General features: G+C 36.7%; 1 protein-coding gene across 3 annotated transcripts in view; it reads left to right on the forward strand.

Moving 5' to 3' along the window:
• LOC140056689 (uncharacterized) overlaps positions 1 to 24,255 on the forward strand; it is a 79,927-nt gene that overhangs the window by 37,341 nt on the left and 18,331 nt on the right. For all 3 annotated transcript variants that reach the window (XM_072102146.1, XM_072102147.1, XM_072102149.1), the window contains 47 exons: positions 142 to 393; positions 653 to 955; positions 1,376 to 1,559; positions 1,726 to 2,012; positions 2,124 to 2,270; positions 2,500 to 2,697; positions 3,224 to 3,419; positions 3,688 to 3,893; positions 4,173 to 4,412; positions 4,843 to 5,214; positions 5,461 to 5,743; positions 5,897 to 6,147; positions 6,362 to 6,499; positions 6,619 to 6,808; positions 7,294 to 7,475; positions 7,720 to 7,944; positions 8,100 to 8,243; positions 8,514 to 8,642; positions 9,023 to 9,191; positions 9,525 to 9,619; positions 9,954 to 10,112; positions 10,526 to 10,678; positions 10,872 to 11,051; positions 11,279 to 11,500; positions 11,591 to 11,701; positions 11,958 to 12,194; positions 12,435 to 12,722; positions 13,064 to 13,356; positions 13,663 to 13,966; positions 14,147 to 14,360; positions 14,833 to 15,011; positions 15,373 to 15,552; positions 17,051 to 17,401; positions 17,497 to 17,634; positions 18,276 to 18,431; positions 18,613 to 18,828; positions 19,135 to 19,320; positions 19,412 to 19,789; positions 20,003 to 20,325; positions 20,484 to 20,991; positions 21,151 to 21,382; positions 21,539 to 21,738; positions 22,298 to 22,492; positions 22,729 to 22,830; positions 23,002 to 23,202; positions 23,470 to 23,727; positions 24,001 to 24,213. In XM_072102146.1, coding sequence (XP_071958247.1) covers positions 142 to 393; positions 653 to 955; positions 1,376 to 1,559; positions 1,726 to 2,012; positions 2,124 to 2,270; positions 2,500 to 2,697; positions 3,224 to 3,419; positions 3,688 to 3,893; positions 4,173 to 4,412; positions 4,843 to 5,214; positions 5,461 to 5,743; positions 5,897 to 6,147; positions 6,362 to 6,499; positions 6,619 to 6,808; positions 7,294 to 7,475; positions 7,720 to 7,944; positions 8,100 to 8,243; positions 8,514 to 8,642; positions 9,023 to 9,191; positions 9,525 to 9,619; positions 9,954 to 10,112; positions 10,526 to 10,678; positions 10,872 to 11,051; positions 11,279 to 11,500; positions 11,591 to 11,701; positions 11,958 to 12,194; positions 12,435 to 12,722; positions 13,064 to 13,356; positions 13,663 to 13,966; positions 14,147 to 14,360; positions 14,833 to 15,011; positions 15,373 to 15,552; positions 17,051 to 17,401; positions 17,497 to 17,634; positions 18,276 to 18,431; positions 18,613 to 18,828; positions 19,135 to 19,320; positions 19,412 to 19,789; positions 20,003 to 20,325; positions 20,484 to 20,991; positions 21,151 to 21,382; positions 21,539 to 21,738; positions 22,298 to 22,492; positions 22,729 to 22,830; positions 23,002 to 23,202; positions 23,470 to 23,727; positions 24,001 to 24,213 — 10,368 coding nt within the window. The remainder of the gene's footprint in view (positions 1 to 141; positions 394 to 652; positions 956 to 1,375; positions 1,560 to 1,725; positions 2,013 to 2,123; positions 2,271 to 2,499; positions 2,698 to 3,223; positions 3,420 to 3,687; positions 3,894 to 4,172; positions 4,413 to 4,842; positions 5,215 to 5,460; positions 5,744 to 5,896; positions 6,148 to 6,361; positions 6,500 to 6,618; positions 6,809 to 7,293; positions 7,476 to 7,719; positions 7,945 to 8,099; positions 8,244 to 8,513; positions 8,643 to 9,022; positions 9,192 to 9,524; positions 9,620 to 9,953; positions 10,113 to 10,525; positions 10,679 to 10,871; positions 11,052 to 11,278; positions 11,501 to 11,590; positions 11,702 to 11,957; positions 12,195 to 12,434; positions 12,723 to 13,063; positions 13,357 to 13,662; positions 13,967 to 14,146; positions 14,361 to 14,832; positions 15,012 to 15,372; positions 15,553 to 17,050; positions 17,402 to 17,496; positions 17,635 to 18,275; positions 18,432 to 18,612; positions 18,829 to 19,134; positions 19,321 to 19,411; positions 19,790 to 20,002; positions 20,326 to 20,483; positions 20,992 to 21,150; positions 21,383 to 21,538; positions 21,739 to 22,297; positions 22,493 to 22,728; positions 22,831 to 23,001; positions 23,203 to 23,469; positions 23,728 to 24,000; positions 24,214 to 24,255) is intronic.

The raw sequence follows: 24,255 nt of genomic DNA on the forward strand, positions 1-24,255 counted from the left end.
ACCATCAGTATCATTACATAAAATATTTTTAGGACTATCAATTACAATTATCAGAAATGTTGTTAAAGTACTGTGTTAAGATATTGTAAAACTTAAATTAAATAAAGATTTCTTTTGATAAGCCTTTGTTTTCTTTGGTAGGTCACTATTGTCCTAATGGCACCAGATATTCAACAGAGTTTCCATGTGCACCTGGCACATTCAATTCTCATACCAATGGACTCTCCGATGCTGATTGTGAATCCTGCCCACCTGGAAAATACTGTGAAGGATCTGGCAACAGCAACTATACGGATGAATGTGATGCTGGGTGGTACTGCGAGGGAAGTGCAACGATGCGTAATGATACTATTCATGGTGGGAAATGCCAGCCAGGCTACTATTGCCCTAGAGGTATGACTTTATACTATCTATAGTTGAGACTACATCCACCATGAACATCTCTACATTTCAGTAACCAAATTAACTCATTTTGCATATACATTCATTTTAAGTTGGATATTTACTGCAATCACATTTCTTTCATCCTCACAATGTATGTTGAACTAAGGCAACATTTAATCCATGATGTTATATTCTTATAGAGAACTTACATTATTGACCCTCAAGAAAATTAATATTATTAAAAATAAATCATGTTATGTGTTTTCAGGTAGTGGAAATCCAACCCCATGCGATGGTGGCACTTTCTGTCAAATTGCAGGACTAGACACACCCACAAACCTGTGTGCCCCTGGTTTCTACTGTATCCTAGCCTCAACTACACCTACACCAACTGATGGTACAGAAGGGGATGAATGTCCTGCTGGCTACTACTGCGAGGAAGGATCTGCCTATCCTAGTGGATGTCCACCGGGAACGTTTAGTGATGCTGTTAGGAACGAGAATATAACCGATTGTACAGAATGCCTGGATGGCGAATATTGTGGAGCTTATAACCTGACTTCTCCATCAGGTAAACATATATCTTCATTCCTAAATAGGCTTTTGATTTGTGACAACCGAGGACCTATGCACCGATGTATCAGGTCTAAAGCCTTGTCTACATTATCAAACTTTATGTGACAAAAAAAAAGTGATGTACCCATATATGAACATGATGATGTCATAGCACTACCACATTTGGGAATATCACTACCATATTTGGACACATCACAGTTTTTTTGTCAAACTAGTTTGATAGTGTAGACAGAGCTTTAGAAAACTGGAATAGAAGAATAGAGTGCGAGAAGTACCTCCCAATTTCCTCAAATGCACAAACATGACACTGTTCTTAAAAGTTAAAAGCATAATGTGTATAAGCAATGTTATTTGTGAGGTATAAAAGATCTGAAAGTATTTCTAGAAATATACAAATATTCTATTAAATTTTCAGGTAATTGTAGCAGAGGTTACTACTGTCCTCGTGGTCAAAGTGATTTCCAAGCATTCCAGTGTCCAATTGGTCATTTCTGTCCAGAACACACATTTGATCCATTCTTATGTCCAAGTGGAACCTACCAACCTGACTCTGGTCAGTGGGACTGTGACACTTGCCCAGCAGGTTACTATTGTGACAAGTAAGTTATTCATTTGATTGTGTGACTTCATCACCAAAACACTGGATTTAAGTTTATTACAGAAGCAATTTTTAAGTATCACATTCAACAATAACATTAAAAACTAATTAATAAAAAACAGGTTCTTTAATTACGGTACTATTGTTTGTTAACATTTAATTTTTAGTTCATTGGGTGTAGTAGTCATCAACGATACAATCACCTGTCCAGCTGGCTTCTACTGCCTGTCCGGCACAAAGCGTGCTGACCAGTACCCATGTCCATCTGGTACATATGGTAATGATACTGGTTATGATGATGTTAACGACTGTACTCCATGCACTGGTGGCTATTACTGCGAGGAAGTTGGACAAACTACACCTGCAGCTCTTTGTGAACCTGGGTTTTATTGCCGCCAGTATGCTAATACATCCACGCCTGATCTTGGATATGATGCTGATGTTTGTCCCCAAGGTATGTTCTTAATATCTTTATATAGATATCAAAATTGGATATGCACTTCTTCCTAAAGAAGTAATGATATCTCAAAAGTTGAGCTAAACATCTTTCTTCTTCATTTTCTAGGCTCATATTGCCAACTGGGTACAGCAGAGCCTACACAATGTTCACCAGGCCGTTTTGGTGCCTCTGAAGGTCTACACAATGCCACTGACTGTACACTTTGTCTGGCTGGCTGGTACTGTGAAAGCCCTGGTTTACTGTCATCTGAGGGTGAGTACAGTATACAAGTATATTCTGTTATTCCATTTTTATTAGTATGTCAATTTTTTAAGGCCTTCTTTCCTTGCTTGTTCATTCCAAAATGAAATTTAGTTGTCATCGTGAACCTGCTATAAACAGCAGGCTCCATAACTGCTGTAAAATCAACATTGCTTAAGAGAGTAAAAAAGGTTAATATTATGCTATTTATCTGAAAATTTTATTTTTTTATATTTTTTAGGCCTTTGCAGTGCTGGATACTACTGTCCCATTGGTTCTGATTCTCGCACTATGGAAGTATGCATCCCAGGAAACTATTGCCCTGAGGGATCAGACTTACCCATAGCTTGCCCTGAAGGAACATTTAGCCCATATGAACGATTTGAGAATGAATCTGAATGTATATTGTGTACTGCTGGCAGCTATTGTGATATGCAAGGTATGCTTTGGTGTAGTGTTCCACAAAATACAAATTAAGTTATTTTAAGTCCTTCTATACACCATACAACACTATAGATAGTACAACATGCACAAACAACTAATTTACTTTAGTAGTCTCATCAACATAACCCCTAAATCAACTTTCAACCCTAAATATAAGTGAACCTTCTATTATTCCCCTTTAGAGTGCTAAAGTACATTAATAGCATCTGAAACAGGTGTGTGTAGTATTACTGTGTTATGTATAGTATTGAGTGGTGTTTATTAGTGTTGATTTTTCACTGCTATTGACAATCAAAAGCTGTACAATATTAAGTAGAACATAAAACATTGTGTATCTTCAGTGGGTTTAAGCTCTCAACTCTTCTTCGTAGCAATTGTAACTGATACATTAAACTACTGCTTCATAGATGCATCTAAAATCAGATTCCAAAATCTGCGGTTCTTACGCAAAAATGCTTTACATGGTCTTAAATTAATGAAAAATATGTTTCTTTATTTTGTTGTCTACATTATATGTGTAGGTATGACAACTCCTGCAGGACCATGTGAACCTGGCTATTACTGCCCAGGTGGTCAGAATTTCTCAAGACCAGCTGAATATGCTTGTACCATCGGCCACTACTGTCCACTAAATTCCAGTGAACCACTACCATGTGCTAATGGCACCTACATGAATCAAACCCATGCATCTGAGTGCTTTGTTTGTCCAGAAGGATGGTAAGATTCCTCCCACTGTCTAATAATCAAATATTCTTGTGCTGTCAATTAGAACCTATTTTGATGTTTTTAATAGTATGTGTTACTCTCATTGACTAAACTCTGTGTACACTATCAAACTAGTTTTTAAAAAAGCCCATATTGTGGCCAAATATGGGAGTGATATGAAGTCATCGTGTCCAAATATTGGTACATTTTTTGTCACTTAAAATTTGATAGTATGAATAGAGCTTAACATGAGCATACATATCATAATTGCATCCTTTAGGTATTGTATACTGGGCAACCTGGTGGATGAATGCCCAGAGGGTTATTACTGCCCAGCAGGTACTGGCTTTGACTGGCAACCCTGTCCTCTGGGTACATTTAATAATGAGACTGGCCTAGCAGAAGAAGAACAGTGTCAACTCTGCCCAGGAGGTTACTACTGTGATGAGATGGCTGGAACAATAGTGACTAAAAAATGTGCAGAAGGTACTGATGTGTATTTTATTAAATTAAACTTTTTAATGTACAGTGTAGGGTAATCCTTATCCATGTTAGTAGTAAACTTGTGTCAGTATTCCATCTCTACCTTCACTGCCATATGCCCTTTCCGATGCAACAACAAATTGTGAAGGTCTTTCTTTTAGCCAAAACAAGAAGATTGTTTTTGCCAATAGTCTGCTAGATTTCGTGCAGATAACCATACCCATAACTCATGGTCTTTTGAGTTATTTCATAAGCTTACCAAGGATTTTATTGCTTTTATAGGTTATTATTGTGAATATGGTGTTGATGTTGCCACACCTCTTGGAGAATACAATGTTACCTTTGAAAATGGAACTTGTCAATTCCTTGATGGACAAACCGGAGTTGGAAGCATTTGTCCAGAAGGTCACTACTGTCCAGAGGGAAGTGAGCGACCAATTCCATGTGTTGCAGGAACATATGCAAATACTACAGGATTTGCTGAATGTCTGGAATGCCCTGAACAATATTATTGCTGGGAAGGTAATTCATAGCTAGTTAGCCTATCTTAAAAGGAGTTCTGTGGTTCTTTTAACGTGTAACCTTGCTCCTGCTCCTCCTAATCATCAAACAAGAATTACACACCTAAATATTCCCATTATCCACTGCAGTTGCAGATATGTTTGTACCCACTTTGGAAAAAGAAAGTGTTTTATTATTCCAACAATAATTGTAAACATGTGTCAAAAGGCTTGAACTTTACTGAATGCTGTTCATACACATACATAAAAAAAAGCTAAAAGTTGAGGTGTTGGCCACCTAAATATTCACATATTCCACTGCAGTTGCAGATATGTTTGTACCCACTTTGAGAAAAGAAAGTGTTGTATTCCAACAATAATTGTGAACAAGTGTCAAAAGGCTTGAATTTTACTGAATGCGGTTCATACACACTGTTTGTTTTTTATTATAGGATCTGTTATCTATTATGACAAGCCATGTCCACCTGGCCATTACTGTCCACCTGGAACTGATTCAGAGTTTGCGTTCCCATGTCCTGAAGGCACTTATTACAACTTTACAAAAGCACGTAACATGAATGACTGTATTCCTTGCCCTGGAGGATACTACTGTGAGGTGGATGGCTTAGAAGATCCAACAGCTCTCTGTGCGCCAGGCTGGTACTGCAGTGGAAGTTCAAATTCATCAATGACAACAATATTTGGTGGAGAATGTCAGCCAGGGTACTACTGTCCTGAGGGGTCATATGATATGACCCATTGTGATCCAGGAATGTTCTGTTTAGTATCTGGGCTTGATACACCATCTGGGAACTGCACAGAAGGTAAAGAACTACCATTTGCAATTCCTTTATAACTCTCTAACATAGCATAAAATATCTGCATATGCTGTTAGATAACTAACAGCAGAGTGAGTGAGTGGCCGAGCGGTTAAGACAGTGGAACCGTAATTACGTAGCCATAACATCGGCAGGGGTTCGAGGCTCACTCACTCCATGGTTCTGGTGATCACTGCCTTTAATATACTATTATATTTTAAAGTCATTTGTACTTTTTTTTTTATTTTGTAGGTTATTATTGCCTGCTTCAAGCTCAAACAGCAACCCCAAATGACAACATCACTGGTGCTATTTGTCCAGTTGGTCACTATTGTCCAGAGGGAACACCAGATAAGGTCCCATGCCCTTCAGGTTACTTTCTGGATTCGGAACAGAACAGCGCTCTCTCTGACTGTATAAACTGCACAGCAGGTAGTTACTGTCCGGGTGTCGGACGAGAGCTTCCTATTGGAGACTGTGCTGCTGGATATTATTGCCCACCTGGACAAAGTCAAGCTAGTCCACCTGAATACATGTAAGGATTATTTTTTTCTAACTAAGCAAATTATATAGAAACATTGATGTCATGATTGTTAATCAAAGTGTTAATATTGCTTGTATTACTATCACTAATGCAAAGTTTCCTACATTCTATAAGAAAGTATATTTTTTGTAACTCTATTTACAGATGTCCAATTGGTCACTACTGTGAGATTGGATCTGATGACCCAGTTCGCTGTGAGAACGGAACCTACCAAGACGAAGAAGGTCAAAGTTCATGCAAGATATGTCCATCTGGATACTTCTGTGATAACACAATGACTTGGGTTGTCCTTAACAACGATACAACACACTGCCCAATGGGATACTACTGTCCTGCTGGTACACAGTTTGGAAATGAATTTCCTTGCCCTATTGGTACATTCAACAATTTAACAGGTAAATTTATTTGACTTTATTTAGAAAATATAAAGTATGTTTATTCAACATTGTATTTATAGAAATGAAATTATTAAGTAAATTTTATGACAATCTATCATTTTGATGTTTTAGGTATATGCAAGTTAACCTTTTTAACCGATAAAAATTATTCACAAATTCAAATACAAGAATTTATCATTAAGAATAAAAAAAAATGTATTTCTTTTTCTAGGCCTAAGCAGTATGGACTTGTGTAGTCCATGCAGTGGAGGGTACTACTGTCCTACTCCAGGCATGGTTTCTCCTGTGGAACTATGTAGCCCTGGCTACTACTGCAAACAATATGCTAACATTTCAACACCAGATCAAGGTAATTACAGTACAAAAAATACATTTTTGATTGAAATTGAATACTGATACAAATAGTTTTTGTAATTGTACAGCTACGATTTGATAATATTTTGACCTAATGATGTATCTTTAATACAGGAGTGGATGCTAACACATGTCCACCAGGCTACTACTGTCCAGAAGGTACAGAAAATCCAGTCCCATGTCCAAAGGGTTCATACAGCGATGAGACTGGACGTTGGGAAGAAGATCACTGTGTCCCATGTACAGCTGGACATTACTGTGCAGAGGTTGGAATGACCAATACTAGTGGGCTCTGTGACCCAGGGTAAGCTTTAAAAATGTTCAAACAATAAAATGGATAGTTTAGGGATCACATACTGTACACATTTGACAATAAAATGGATAGTTTAGGGATCACATACTGTACACATTTGACAATAAAATGGATAGTTTAGGGATCACATACTGTACACATTTGACAATAAAATGGATAGTTTAGGGATCACATACTGTACACATTTGACAATAAAATGGATAGTTTAGGGATCACATACTGTACACATTTGACAATAAAATGGATAGTTTAGGGATCACATACTGTACACATTTGACAATAAAATGGATAGTTTAGGGATCACATACTGTACACATTTGACAATAAAATAGATAGTTTAAGGATCACATACTGTACACATTTGACTGAATTACATTTATGTTTATCTTCTATAAAATTTAAAAATAATATATAAGTAAGTTAACGCTTTCCAAAATTTATTTATCTAATTATCGTTTATTATCTTCTTTCAATAGATACTATTGTATACAGGGTTCCTTAGATCCTAGGAACATATCATGTCCCGTCGGCCATTACTGTGAACTAGGCTCTGGTGTACCAGAACCTTGCCCTTCGGGCACATACTCTAACACGATGAACCGATACAATGTCACCCAATGTGAACTATGTGATGAGGGTACTTATTGTAATGATACTGGTAAGAAATTTATTGACTGTAACTTTTACTTATTTATTTATAAGCTTAACTGTAAACTGCGGAAATTCGGTCAGCTTTTCGAATAGGGTATCAACTTCTTTAACGTAAACTATATGCACACAGAGCCAACAGCTGTACGTCCCGTCCGAAGGATTTCTTTATACTCTTTGTTATCATTTTAATTAATCAAGCAAAGAACTATGTATAAAGTTGCATAAGTTCTGCATCCCTTTTCTTTCTTCAGGTTTATTTGAACCATCAGGAGAATGTGACCCTGGATTCTACTGCCCTGAAGGTCAGCATGTGTCAAATCCAGCTGACTTCCCATGCTCTATTGGTCTACACTGTCCCCAGGGCAGTCCTCTACCAATACCTTGTGATCCAGGGACCTATACTAATTTAAGCCAGCAAGCTGAGTGTTTGGAATGCCCTGCTGGCTTTTACTGTGTACCAGAAGAAGTAATTGAAGGTCAGTAGAATGATATAAATAATAATAATAATAAACAGTATTTATATAGCGCCTAATATAGCAATTAACATTAACTCTATATTGTCCTGCATCTTCCCAAGCAGTATGTATTAGAAAATATATGAATATTACATTAAAACATAATTATTTTTAAGGTAATTCAAGCAGTGGATTCAGACTGTGTCCAAATGGCTACTACTGTCCAGCAGGCACTGGCCGTAACTGGACTGCTTGCCCACGAGGAACATATGGTGATCGTCTTGGTCTGGAAGATGAAGGAGGATGTACCAATTGTGATGGTATGACAAATGTTTTGTAATTGAATGTTTTTAATTGCTTGATGTGCTTGTTGATATGAATTTATTGTCATTTTTATAAAATTTTTCTGTTATAATTCTAGTCAAATGTCCAACAGTTCCATTGGATTTTATTTTTATTAATAGCTATTAATATTTTAACCTTAACAGCTTGGCATGTACCATTATTTTAACTTCTAATTGAAAATAATGTTGAAAATGTAATTGAAAAATAAAATACAGTAATAATTGGATTATTCCATTTTATTATAGGTGGTTACTACTGCCAGGGAACCAACCTGACAAGTCCAACTGATGAATGTGATCCAGGGTATTTCTGTACCTCGCGAGTTGATAGACCAAACCCAACTGCATTTGAAAACGACTCCTGTTCATATGAAGGTTAGTAGGGTCACTTATGGCAAAGAGAGAAATGCATGACAAGACAAAACACCACATTTTTAAGTGGAAACATAATGGGGTTTTCATTAGTGTTTACTGACAGATGTAAAGTCTACAGTGTGTTATTTTTTTGTACCAGAGTTATGTAGGCCTTTTTTTTTTGTTTAAATGTGATAATTTTCTTTTGGTCATGTATTTTCACAAATCACTATCAAACAAAGTATAGTGCAAATAATTAAATTTAAATAATGTTAAGAAACATTAATAATTTAAAATTTTAAGTGTAATGACCCCATGGACGTCAATTTTATTAATTAAATTAGAACGCACATCAGTTTGTTACATTATTTCATTTTAACATTTGTTTAATTGATAATTAGGCGCTCACACTGGATATGGTGGTGTCTGTCCTACTGGGCACTTCTGTGTACAAGGTTCAGAACTGCCTACAGGTTGTCCTGCTGGAACATACCAAGACCTTGAAGGAAAAGCAGACTGTAATCAGTGTCCAGCTGGCTACTACTGCCTGGCTAACTCTACTACTTATTCGTAAGTAATGTTGATGGAAACATTTGGATAAAGATTAATTGAAATCATTGAATTAGACATTTGATACAAATAATGAAATTGAATGGGGAGAGCATTGCATGAGTTGAAATATTGACTGTTCTATTAATTATTGAGATGGCGATTAGTTTCATAGAACAGTCCAGCTTATGAAAATATTTTCACCATTCAATAAAACCATTAAAAAACATTTAATGAAACAGGATACAAAATTAAGAACGTGCAAAAGCAATGTTTAAATAAAGTTACAAACCAGGAATATAGTTGTCAGAACTAGCATTGGGTTAATGTGTTTTTTGTTTGTGTTTTTTGTAGAAACACAATCTGTCCAGCAGGCTATTATTGTCCTAATGGTACTGAATATGACATACAATTTCCCTGTCCTAAGGGTACATTCAACAATCTTACAGGTAGGTATAATAACATTTTTGTTAGTACATCATATCCTGGAAAACTGCTATTCATTCATTAGTGTACTATGGACTGAAAGAATCCTTAACAGTAATGCTGTTTCTATTGTTATTCTTAGAAGGGAAATAATTCAGTCATGTGTGGTGCAGGTTTATATGTGAAAATATTCTTTGAAAGCACTGTCGTGTAATGGTTATTTCAAAGTGCTTAACATTTGTTTTCCCACTGTTTTCTATGAAACATGAGCTGCATATATGGAGCCACCAGCTTCTGAGCTACTGTATATTTATAACTTGCAATCTAGTGACTAGTGTTGATGTTTTTCTTGTACAGGTGGACATGATCTCAGTTCATGCATAGCCTGTCTCCCTGGAATGTACTGCGAAGGTGCTGGAGACTATCCTACTGGGGACTGCAACCCTGGCTGGTATTGTATCTCTGGTGCTTATGAACCTGAACCTAACAATACATCTGGTGGCCAGTGTCAAATAGGTACAATAAAATATTTATGTATTTTATTTTAAACTCTGAATAAGATTGTAGTAAACTATCTCAAAGCAATGATGCATTTTTTTTTACCACATTGATCTGAATGTTAATTTCAAATTTGTGCAGTATATTACAGTGTATCACAGATTTTTGTAGATTTTACTTTTACTTTTACTTACGAGTAACTCGCCAATTGCAGGATAGATAAACTATTTTAATTTAGTGTGCTTATAAACTAAGTCTCATTTTGAGGCTTAAGGAGTTGAAAGAATTGTGAGTTACAACCCTGGCACTAGGTTAGGATTGAACCCTGGATCTTGGGATTGGAAGGCAAGCATGTTAATCACCAAGCTACAGCTCCACTACAATGTTTAGTAGTATCTACAATTACTTATATGTAACGTATTCTTTTCAAGGTGAATATTGTCCAATGGGATCATCTGAACCATTAGCATGTGATCCTGGTAAATATTGCGACGTCCCTGGCATGTATGAACCACGTGGTGACTGTGATGCTGGCTACTACTGCAATCGTAGTTCTCCAACAGCCACACCTAATGGTATTGGAGGTAGGTATTGTCATATAGACAAACCTCCTTAGTTTAGAAGAGTGAGTAAGTGAGTACGAACTACAGATACTCAGTGCCAGTTTCTAAAGATATCCAGACGAAGATTGTATACAAGTAATTAATGTTTATGAGTTAACATGTTTATTCTTGTCATACCTTTAAACTAATTTAATTTTATGAATTATTTTATAAGGTGACAAATGCAGTACAGGTCATTACTGCATTGAGGGAAGTTATAATGAAGAGCCATGTTTACCAGGAACTTACCAGCCCAGTGAAGGTGCAGAAAATTCTACTTGGTGCCTGGAATGTACTGCTGGAATGTTTTGCAATGATAGTGGCCTAGCAGGGCCTGAAGGCCCATGCACACAAGGTAGATACAGTAGTTTCAGGTCTTCCAAGACCCTGTAATTGCCTTTTGAAACACTTATACATAGCTCAGCAAAGATATACACTTTTAGTACAAGTTAATTAATTAAATTTTTTTTTTAAATTACCAACTAGTACAGAAAGTATTATCCATACTGTTTAGGTTACAGATAACTTAAGTTTGTCAGCTTCATAAGAGTTTGTTTCATACTCATTTTTATTTTATTGTAGGTTTTTATTGTCCTGGTGGTCAAACAGTCCCAGAACCTAATGTGTACCGATGTCCAGTAGGCTATTACTGCGAAGAAGGAGTCGGTAACAAAGAAGCTTGTCCAGCCGGTACCTACCAGAATGAAGAGGGACAGTGGACTTGCAAAGAATGTCCAGAAGGTTTCTATTGTGACGATGTCAATGGACCTATTGTTAATTACACTACTAACATCTGCCCAGAAGGTAACTACAAGACAAATAAACTTTAGATAACAAAGACCAATATAACGTTAAACAGAGCTAGTAAAACACAGATTCTAATTTCTTTTTTAGGCTATTTCTGTCCAAATGGTACAACTGCTGCAACGCTACATGCATGTCCCCATGGAACCTTCAACAACATCACAGGCTTAACGATGGAAGACGAATGCACACCATGTTTAGGTATTTTTATGCCTTCATGACATTATCCTCAGACCAACTAATTGGTGACAGTGGCTTAGGCTGCTTTGTGCTTTTCTGGCAGCTAGTGACTATGATATCTTATCTCCTTACATCATGTTTATTTAATTGTTGATTTGTATTATATATTTTTTTTAATGTATTGTTTTGCCTGAATACATAATAAATATAATACCGCTGTTGGTTTGTGTAGTTTAATTTGTGATATAACTTTTAGTACTAATTTTCTATATTTTAGGTGCATTCTATTGCGGCCAGTCTGGTTTAACCTACCCCTACTCATACTGCTCTGCTGGATATTTCTGCAAGGTAGGAGCAACTGAGGCAGCCCCTGACCAAGGTGGTGATGCTAATGCTTGTCCAGTGGCTAAGTACTGTCCAGAAGGCACAATTGAACCAATTGCTTGTCCAAGTGGAACTTACAGTAACGACACACACTTGCAGAATGAAACAGAATGTAACCTTTGTCCTGCAGGTAATAAATGGAATAATTATCATTCGTTTTAATAAATTAGTTTATTTTGTTGTTTGCAGAGTGAAGAATAAGTGATAACACAATATTTGTGCATATCACTTGGTAGCTCTAGTGGAAAACTGAGAGACAAATTTTGTCAGTTTTCAGTAACAGTTTTTACTTCAATCCCTTTTGTTTTAAACATTCTTATTAAAGAAAGTATCTTTCCATTACCAGTTCATTTGATCTATTTAACTTCAGGCTCCTACTGCGAAGGTGGTAAAACAGAACCAAATGGCTACTGCGACTCAGGATTCTATTGTGAGACTGGCTCTGATGACATTGAGCAGTTTATCTGCCCAGCTGGCCACTATTGTCCAGTTGGCACATCTGTGGCAGGAAAGAGTTGTCCACCTGGCACTTATTCTAACGCCACAGGTCTGTCAGAGGAATCAGAATGCCTCAACTGCACTGCTGGATGGTATTGTCAACAGAATGGTCTCACAATGGTAGAAGGTCTATGCTCAGCTGGTTATTACTGTCCAGAAGGTAAAAGGCTGTTTATTCAAAGTATCAAAAAGGAACTAAATTAATTTGTTTATATCCAGTTTTACATTCAGGTTATTTTATGTAAAAATAAATGTAATTTTACCAAGCTCACTTGCACTGTTCACAAATCTCCAAAGAGATAATTGTACCCATGTTACCATATGTTCTTAGTTTACCTATTCTTGTTTTTGTATTGTAGTACTGTTATTAGTCTTGTATTTTTTGTTTTACCATTATTGAATAAATGTTATATTGAACTATAGTCCTACAATTTTGGTTTTAAGTTCTTTTTTTAGTTTGATTGAAAGTAATCTTAAAAGCTGGTAATTTTATATTTATAGGCTCAGCCGCTTCAAATGCTATTGAATGTCCAATTGGTCTTCACTGCCCAGAAGGGTCACCTGACCCAAAGGCTTGTCCGTCTGGATACTTTACCAACACCACCACCAGATCAAGTTGTCTTATCTGTCCTCAAGGCTATTATTGTTTGCCAGAAAATGAAACACTCAGCAATCCAGACCTGAAAGCTGGGTATGATGACTGCCCTGAGGGATACTATTGTCCGGAAGGTACTGGACTTGATTGGATGCCATGTCCAGCAGGTACATACAGTAACCAGACTAACCTCTACAAAGTGAGTATCAATGTTGAATTGTAAAAATGTGTAAATTTAACAGATCAAGTAAATATATGTTTCCAACATTAATCAGGGAACCCTTTTGGGAACTGATTTCAAATCACAGGTCCCATAGACAGATGATAGTGCATGCAATCAGTCCATCTGTGACTAGGTTTAATGCATGTAAATTTGCTACAAGAAGATAATGATATTGCACTAGATCCAAATTCTTAGGCACACTCAATCACACGAACAATATCTAAGAGGTTTATATAACTCGAAACTGACAATGATTATACAGTAATCTTTTTTGTTCTGTAGATTCAACAATGTCGTGATTGTGATGGAGGATATTACTGTGACCTAGAGGGCGCTATTAAAACTACAGGCCTATGTAAAGTTGGTTACTGGTGTGATTCAGGAGTTGATCGCATGGATCCAAATAATGAAGATACAAATTCAACATACAATGCAACCTGCCCACTGTTAGGTGGGCATACTGGTTCAGGTGGCGTATGTCCTCCAGGCTTCTACTGTCCTGAAGGTACCACTCTTCCTCATGAATGTGATGCTGGAACATTCCAGAATGAAGAACGTCAGGGGTCATGCAAGGAATGCCTTCCAGGTTAGTGACCTTACTGTACCTATATTTTGTAAATCAAAGAAAAGAAATCTGTATTTTTAACATTATCAAACCAAATTCATGTTTAGAATTTTCCCTGAAACAAAGTAATTTTTTATTGAAAAAATATAAAATATGAAGTTCAATAATAATTGTTACAATTATTTCACTTTGAATTTTTAGGTCGATATTGTCCGGCAAATTCAAATAATAGTGATCTAATATGTCCTTCTGGTCACTACTGTCCAGCTGGGACTGAGTGGTCAGATCAGTATCCATGCTCCCCTGGTACATTTAATAGCCTCACTGGTCAAACCAATGAAAGCTCATGTTTAGACTGTCTTGGTGGTATGTATTGTATGGGATATGGAAATGTTGAACCGACTGGTAACTGCAGGTAAGCATAAAGTAAACACAGTGCATGATTTAAACATACAAACCTGCAGTTTAAAACCAAAACATGTCTTGGATTTATATTTAAACTTAAATATAGTTAACATTTCTGTGCAGCTCTTATAATAAACTTTAATCATGGAGTGAATAAAGGCCTTAAGTCCAGGATGAAGCCCTTGACAACTGCAGACCATACTGTAAGACCATTACAATATGAAGTCATTCCTAAGACTATCAGCAATTTCAGATTCTAATTCCTTCCATATGTTTAGTCACTGGTTTTACACTGAGACTTTTTTGGGGTCTTAGGTCTTAAGCCAGGCTTTAAGCCTATGTCTTTTTATTGCAGTCCATCAAAGTTCTTTCTATTTTAATTATTTTATTTGGTACCTCTAAAAGTAATTTAATTAAAAAAAAAAATTAATTAGTAAATGTTGAAGCCATTTAATTCTAAATATATATTTTCTATTTTACAGTGATGGTTGGTACTGTATAAAAGGTGCATCAAACCCAATGCCTACTGACGCTATGATTGGTGGTAAATGCCAGCCAGGTTACTATTGCCCAGCTGGTACAGAAGCACAGGTGGATTGCGATCCAGGATTCTACTGCCCTAGTGCTGGGCTACCCGAGCCCTTGGCACTTTGCGAACAAGGTATGAAGGCTAATATTAGGGTCTGTTTGTCTTATGATGCACCACTAGCCTTCTAGCCGGAAAGACATTCACATGCACAGTGAATATGTAGAATGTTAAACTCTATGGATGCATAGATGTCTGCTGCATCTTGAAAACAGAAGATTGCTATTATACATTTATATACTTGTGGCATTTGTACTGTGTAATGTATATATGCAAAAAATCAAGTGTTCGAAAAGTATCCAAATTCCAATGAGAATGTTAATCTCAATATAAGTTTATTCAATTCAAATTTTTTTAATACATTCATATTTATTACATTACCTATTCAAACACATTTTATGCTACATGGTTGCTAATATTTATCTGTATTTTATAGGTTTTTACTGTAGCCTAACATCCACTACAAGCAGCCCTACAGACAACATCACAGGAAATGTCTGTCCAATGGGTCACTATTGTGAGGAAGGAAGCCCCTCTCCAGAACCTTGCCCCATGGGCTTCTACTTAGATGAAGAGCAACAGAGCCAGATTGATAATTGCAAGAATTGTACTGAAGGTAAATAATGGACAACAGAATGATACTACAATATCTGTAAAAATTGTAATATTCTAAAAATAGTTTGCGTCAGAGAGCTAACTTAACTACTCTGACCTAATTGTACTATTGTACAGTCAACTCTCCCAATACCGGACACCCTTGGGCGGGCATATATTTCCTGGTTTTTCGAAAGTCCGGTTTCCTGAAAACATATTTTTAAAGTCATCACGTTGTCACTGAAAATGCTTTGAATCACCGGTCCGAATGCTGCCCGGTACGGTCTAGCGTAGGGAAGGCCTAGGCTATGATAGTGTCAAGCTAGTTTTAATTAAATAAATACTGATAGGCCTAGGCCTACTTTATTAATATTAAGCTAATTCAATTTACCTTTTTTTAAAGTTACATTATTTACTGTACCAATAAAACATGTTACAGTAGTAAATTTTTGTTTCTCAATGTGTTTTTAGCGGCAAAAAGGCCTAGACTAAGCCTACGTACGTACGGTGAACATAATTTTGGTCGTTTATTGTTTATCGCGAGCTAGCAGCAGCAGCATGGGTGATAAAAATAGCAGAGCGGGGCTTTGATTGATGCGCATGTGCAGAGGTGTCATAATCAAATAAAAACACCCACATGTTTTTTAAGCTCCTTTATTTTCACGTAATTTGATAGCAATAAACGAGACAAGCAATAATGACACAATAATTAATTGGTAACATTTCAAAGTTTATTAACACTAGTTAAGTCAAGTTCATTCCGTTTACGTTTTGCCATAATGATTTCCAAATTTATAATGATGCACATTTTTAGTGAAACATTCCAAGTCCTATTGCAATTGTGAATTTAACAATAATTTAAACAAAACAAAGACACAAAGTGGAATGTAAATTGAACTTTATTAAAAAACAATTCATATGCTAAAAAACAGGGAGTTGTTAACAACTCCCTGCTAAAAACAATAGACATTCGATACGCAACAAAGCAATTGCCGCCTCGTGGGTTAACAATGAACTGACCTGTCAATCACAGTGTAGCGCTCCATGGCAACATTATTTGATCGTACAGTACCGCGAAACGTCGCGCACTTCATGCATGGTCCGGTCTGGGTATGGTTAAAAGCTTTTGTACATTGTGAATGTATTGAATTCGAGTCAGCGACGACGATGTTACGTTGTTTTCGTAAATATTTGGAGTTTTTTAACTGTCAGTCCGGTTTTCAGACGCTAATTTTTGTGTTTTGTACTTCATAATTGGTCCGGATTCCCGAATTGGGTATTCCGGTTTTCATAATAAATTATAGTACATTTAGAATAGGGACAAATTGGGCCCTCCAAAAAAGTCTGGTTTTCCGTGAATTCCGGGTTTTGGGAGAGTCCGGTATTGGGAGAGTTGACTGTATATACTCATTAGATGGATGAAAAATTATACTATGGTTTTTACTGTTAATATTAATATTTTACATTTAATTTGACTATTTTTACTGGACTAAAGTACAAAAAAAAACTTGTTTTACTAGGATTTTATTGTGGCAAAGAAGGGCTATCTAACCCAAGTGGTCAATGTGAGCAAGGTTATTACTGCCCTCGTGGACAACTAGTTGCAACACCTGCTTCATACAGTTGTCCACTTGGCTATTTCTGTGTTACTGGTCGGGCAACACCAGAACCCTGCCCATCAGGAACATACCAAGATACAAGAGGCAAATGGACATGTAAGGAATGTCCAGAAGGTTTTTACTGCAATGCTACTTTTGGACCAGTTGATTTCTATGGATCATATGAATGCCCAATGGGCTACTACTGTCCTAATGGTACTCAGTACAGTACACAGTATCCTTGCCCAAGAGGTACCTTCAATAACATCACAGGTAATTTTTTATGTACAGTTCTTTTATCCAATGATTGGGCCACTTCCTATAAACATTGTGTCATTTGTTAATACATGTACCTTACTGAATTGCAGGTCTGCAAGATGAATCAGAATGTGTTCCCTGTATTGGTGGAACTGTTTGTGATGAAACTGGATTAGTGAGTCCACCTCGACTGTGTGAAGCTGGCTACTACTGTAGAGAGGGTGCTAACATAAGTACACCGACATATGGTAAGCTAATCGTTTTCTCTGTTATGTTATAAAATAAAACAGATCTAGCTTGAAACATTTGTATAACACAAATATAAACTCCAAATTGTATTCCTAAAAATAATTGTAAAAAACAAAAGATGATAATCTATATTTTTAAGTGGATAGGACCCTTCATTGGAGGTAAAATTAACAAAACAATAAATTTAAACAACACTGTCATTGTAAAGTGTAGGAGGCAAGAAAGGATAAAATAATCACAGCTCAAGCAAAATATTGTGAGAGTATAGTGCGTGAGTGGCCGTGCAGTTAAGACAATGGAACCGTAATTACGTAGCCATAACATCAGCAGGGGTTCGAGGCTCACTCACTCCATGGTTCTGGTGGTAAAACGAGTCTTCTCGGATAATGACTATAAACCGTAGGTCCAGTGTACACATCTAGCTCGTGTGCACTTTAAAGAACCTAGTACATCTTTCGAGACGAGTAGGGGGTTACCACGGTGTATTAGTACATCACAGCCACTGATCATAACTGGGCCCTCTGGGAGACCAGTCTTTGACTGAAGAGGTTACCCAGTATAAATATATATTTCAATCAATCAAAATAAATAATGTAATACATAGTAGTGATTTCTATGCTAAGTTTCTATTATTTCTTAGGTGAACTAAATGACGAGTGTCCAGCAGGTTTTTACTGCCCAGCTGGAACAGCTGAGCCAATTGCTTGTCCACAGGGTACATTTAGTCCAGATAAAAAATTGATGTGGGAAAACCAGTGTTTGAATTGTACAGCAGGTTTTTTCTGTAACAAGACAGGTAATATAAATACATGTACATTTTATCTTCTACATTCTGTTCCTAATTTTTAAACAAATTATTAAATTAGCTAATAAATTATTTCTGATAAAGAATATTTCTTATTTTTTGATAAAGAAATATGGTACAGTATACTTATTTTTTATTTTTTTCCCCTTTTTTTCTCCTCAAATATTTACAGGTATCACTGCTGAGCAAGGGCTTTGTGACCCAGGCTACTTTTGTATTGAAGGTTCCACTAGACCAGACAATGATATTTGCCCGGAAGGCTACTACTGCCTTGAAGGCACAAGAGATCCATACCCATGTCCAAATGGTACATTCGGAAATGTTACAGGATTGGAAGAAATTAGCGATTGCTTTGATTGTAGCCCTGGCTTTTATTGTGAAGGACTTGGTAAGACAATGAATTAGTATATTTGTTGTATGGTTAAATGTTGTATGTATTATTGTATGGTGGAGATTTCACAACCTTACAAATGCAATGACAAAAACAAATTTCCAATTCCAACAGAGTAGTTAAAAACCTAATTGAAGATGCTTATAAAATTACTGTATACAACTATTTTAACAAATAAATGAACCCAACAGAACTCATCTGTAGCAGAGAAGTACTTAGCTTAGTTAAATAATATTTTGGACCTGGGGTTATCGTCTTTCATGATGAGATTGGGCCGTATATAATATATAATATTTTTTACAGCTAATGTTGCACCTACTGCCACATGTGACCAACGCTATTATTGTCCACCTGGATCAGACAATGCAAGACCTTTTATATGTCCAATTGGTCAACATTGTCCACAAGGCAGTGCAGAGCCATTGGACTGCTTGGCTGGATATTACGTTGACCATGAGGGTTCCTTTGAGTGTAACATATGCCCTGAAGGTAAGATTTAATTTAATTGGTAAAGAAATATTGTTTGATTATTAAAGAACATAGAATAAAGTGTATTAATTCAATATTTTGTTAACTTCAGGATTCTACTGTATATCAGAAAACGTAAATGTTGGCTTTGCAGCAAGCACGTACACCTCCTGTCCAGCCGGTTACTACTGTCCAAACGGTACCGGTCATGACTGGCAACCATGTCCTTCTGGTACATATGATCCATATGGGGGTCTAGCGGAGGCCCTTGAGTGTACACCATGTGACGCTGGCATGTACTGCCAGGGTGTCAACTTGACAGAACCTACAGCAGAATGTTATGAGGGATATTATTGTGTGTCTGGAGTTGATAAACCAGATCCAGTTATGTTGGATGGCAACCAGTGTCCAACAGACACAGTACATCCAATTATAGGTGACGTTTGCCCTGAAGGTCACTTCTGTAAAGTTGGAACTATCTATCCTGAAGGTAAGTTAAAAAAAATGTAAATAAACTTCTACTTGCACAAAAAAGAAAAATATTGGTTGATAATTTCAATGCATGTAAAATACCTTCACACTGAGCCCGGATAAGAAAATATTTAAATACATACATATGTGATAAAAAAAACGTAATGTAGTCAAGTGTTTTCTCCAGCCACAGACAGTGCGAACATAACTTTTATGTATGTTGTACTTCCAGGTTGCCCTGCTGGAACATATAATGACGAAAATAGACAAGCATCTTGTAAGCCTTGCCCAGAGAGCTACTACTGCTATGCCAACACCACAGATTATGTAAACAATATATGCCCGCTAGGCTACTACTGTCCTATTAATACCACTGATCCTCACACATTTCCATGCCCTGCTGGCACGTTTAACAATGACACATTGCGAAGCAGTGAGGGAGAAGGATGCCTGTCTTGCACTAAAGGGTGGTACTGTGATGGAACAGGAAATGTAGAACCAACTGCTGAATGTGATCCTGGTTGGTATTGTAGTGGAGGGGCTGAGGAGGCACAGGTTTGGAAATATTTTATATTTATATTATTATGTTGCTTTGAGTACCTTCCTTGTTTTTTCATTGTACATGTTAGCCCCACTATGTGTGTAATATTTTTGATATTTGTATGAATATAATATAATCATATATCATATATTTCTTTCTATTCATGGTATAGCCAAGTGTTAATGGAGGCTTATGCCAACCTGGTGAGTACTGTCCTCGTGGATCCTATGAGCCTATACCATGTGATCAAGGATTCTACTGCAACTCTACAGGGCTAGATGGTGTTGTTGATGTCTGCGATCCAGGATACTACTGTCCAACAGGTTCCAGTAGTCCAAGGCAGATAGTATGCCCTGTGGGCAACTACTGCCCTTCTGGTAGTGAACGACCAACCGAATGTTCAAATGGGACATACCGGGACGCAATCAAAGGCGATGAATTTGAAGATTGTGAGCTTTGTACAGCTGGTTTTTATTGTAATGAGACTGGAGCATCAACCACATCAGGAGAATGTGCACCTGGTTACTACTGTCCAGAAGGTCAGACCATACCAACACCTTATGATTATATGTGTCCAAAGGGTCACTACTGCCCAGGTAACTCACCAGTTCCTGTCAGATGTGACAATGGTTATTATCAGAATGATATTGGACAATCAGAATGCAAAGAATGTGAAGAAGGTAAAGGTTGTGTGTTCTTAGATAATTTTATAAACAAATATTAATTTAAAAAAATTAAATCTACTCAAAAAAATTAATAAAATCTTTTGTGCTCTTGATCAGAAGAATAAACTTAATGAACTCTTTTAAAATTAACTGTTGTCATTTTTTCCAATACAGGCTACTTCTGTGATAACACTGCTGCCCCTGTGACTGGTTTGTTCAACACGTCATGCCCTAGTGGTTATTACTGTCCATCACGTACAGAGTATGCTAATCAGTACCCATGTCCATCTGGTACCTTCAACAATCTAACCAACTCTGTGAATGACACCAGCTGTTTAGGCTGCTTACCTAAATACTACTGTAACTCACCTGGACTGAGTGCCCCTGAAGGGGAATGTTATGCTGGGTATGTTGAAAATCCGCACTAGAGTACAAAAGTCTTCACTTACTGATTGGAATAAACTGGCTAATTGTTGTTAAATGTATGTAATTATTTATGTAAAGTGAGTCTTGTGAATTCACTATTTCATACCCAACGAGTAACATTTTTTTTTTCATTAAGCTATTACTGTGAAGGAGGTGACTCAACCCCTACACCATCTGAGTCTGAGTGTCCAATTGGTAACTACTGTCCTGAAGGTAGCTACAAACCTACTCCATGTCCATCCGGAAGTATTTCCAGTGGTACGAGGAATACCAATGTAAGTGATTGCGAACCATGTGCTCCCGGACAATACTGCACTGCTGAGAGTTCTGAAACTGGTAATTATTTTTATATTTTGCAAAAAATTGACCAAATTAAGAAAATGTTACATACAGTATACAGTAAAACCCTTAATTTAAGGGACACCTTCAAAACCCAACAAAGTGTCCACTTAAGAGGGTGCAGTAGTGTTAAAACATAGTATGTTGCCCATTTGTTTCACTAGAGGTAAGATAAGATAAGATAAGATAACTTTTATTGATCCTCAAAAAGGAAATTCATTGCTCGTCATAATAACAAGAAAACACAATAAAAACAAATATAGCATAAAACCATTCATATAAAAACATCAAAAAATACAAGATAAAATTATCTTCTTGACTTTCTGTTGTACTGGATGATACCAGAGGGAATAAAGGATTTGGCATATCGATTTGTTTTCACACTGAGGAGCCTCAATCTACCACTTGGATTAAGTTGGTCTATGATCACTTTGTGGAGAGGATGAGAGGCATCCGACTCAATGCGTTCAAAATCCCAAAGAAGGGGTTCTGCATTTATATTTATTACTTTTATGCCTGTCTGATTTTTAACTTCTTCACATTTTTCTGTAATCAGGAGTAACCCTTGATTGCGATCCTGGATACATCTGCATTTCTGGTTCTGACACAGCTACACCTGGAGATGGGGTCAAAGGTTATGTGTGCCCTGAGGGACATTACTGTGAGACGGCTGCTATTCAGGAATCGCCCTGTGATAAGGGAACTTATGCACCAAGCCCTGGTCTTGGAGCATGTCTGTTGTGTCCAAATGGTATGTAATTCAGGCTATATAAAACTATCTTTTTGCCGTCACTTCTAAACATACAATAACAGTATAAAACTTCTTAACTGTATGTTTTTAAAAGTCATATTAATAGTAATGCTAGTTTTTTGTTTTGCTGTGTGGATTGAATTTAGAGTCAATTACATCTTCAAAATGTATTCATAAAGAGTTTTTGTCATTGATATACTAAAATAAAATTGCATATATTTTCTTATATTAATCAGGTACTACATGCCCAGAAAAAGGAATGAATGAAACTATTCCATGCCCAGAAGGTTACTATTGCATCTCAGGAACCACTGATAATGGACAGCCTTGTCCTCCAGGTAAGCAGTAAACCAGTAGTACCATTTTATTTTATACTGAACCTTCTCTAGCCAGAAAAAGTAGTAGCTTAAGTATATAGAAAACAAGATATGGTTTGTCTATAATTATACAAATGCCAATTGTTCATTGTACAGACAATATTTATTTCATTCATGTTTTTTTTTGTAAAGGTACATTCAGTGATCAAACTAGCTTGGATGAGGAGTCTCAATGCCAACCATGTTTGGGTGGAATGTACTGTGAGACTCCAGGTCTTGCATATCCAACTGGAGAATGCTTAGCAGGCTACCTCTGTGTATTAGGTGCGACAGTGTCTGGGCCTGATGATGGTGTTAATGGTCCATGTCCAGTAGGCCATTACTGTCTGAATGGTAAGTATTATTGCATGTACTTTTTAGGTTATCGCACACAATGAATAATATATCTTAAAAATTCTTATTTAGTTTTGAGAATAACATTTATTGATCTGTGTTCTACACTGAATTCTGTTTAAACCAAATTTTAATAGTTATTACAAATAATTAAAGAAAAAGTATAATGTTGTTTAGGTGTGTACTTTATAAGCATTGTTACTTGTGGAAAATGTAAGGTACAATACAATGGTTTATCAATAGCAAGTTTTTTATACTGTATGTTAGGTACCCAGAATGCAACTGCTTGCCCTGTTGGTACCATGAACCGTAATGAAGGAGGAACATCCATCGAAGACTGCTTGCCGTGCGAAGCTGGTCACTACTGTGAAACCACCGGCCTGTCGGAACCAACTGGTGTTTGTAATGCAGGTTACTATTGCCCGAGCTTTGCTGAAATCTACGAACCTGAACCATCAGAATTCCCTTGCCCTGTTGGCTATTTCTGCGAGAGTAATACAGGAGTGCCCGAGGGATGCAGTCCAGGTATGAATATAACCTACTATTCAAGAACATTTAGCAAATATTTTCCCAGCTTCATGAGTTTAACTACTTTGAGTTTATGAGATTTCGGGTGTGGTTTTGAAAATACCTTTGTATTGTTGCTATCTGGTCAAAAGCATTTTTAACTACTGTAAATAAGCATCAATGAATATTAAAAATAACACCTTACTTTATTATTTACACTCAGTACTTAAAAGTTTTTTAAATTTTATAAAATATTCTTAAAGGTATATCATATTATTTTAATCTCCACAGGAACATACCAGCCCAATGAACTATCAACCGACTGTGACCTATGCCCAGTAGGACGGTACTGTATGTACAACACAAGCGAACCTCAACCCTGTCCTTCATATAACTATTGTCCTGAAGGTGTTATAGCTCCAATACCATGCCCTAATGGCACTTACACTGAAGATGATGTCACTGGCCTCACTGTTCCTGAGTCGTGTCAACCATGTCCAACAGGTACAAGAAGTCTTAATTATGTAACCATAGCCTAGATTGTAG

Source organism: Antedon mediterranea, chromosome 8 (assembly GCF_964355755.1).
Source record: "Antedon mediterranea chromosome 8, ecAntMedi1.1, whole genome shotgun sequence".
Lineage (NCBI taxonomy): Eukaryota > Metazoa > Echinodermata > Crinoidea > Comatulida > Antedonidae > Antedon > Antedon mediterranea.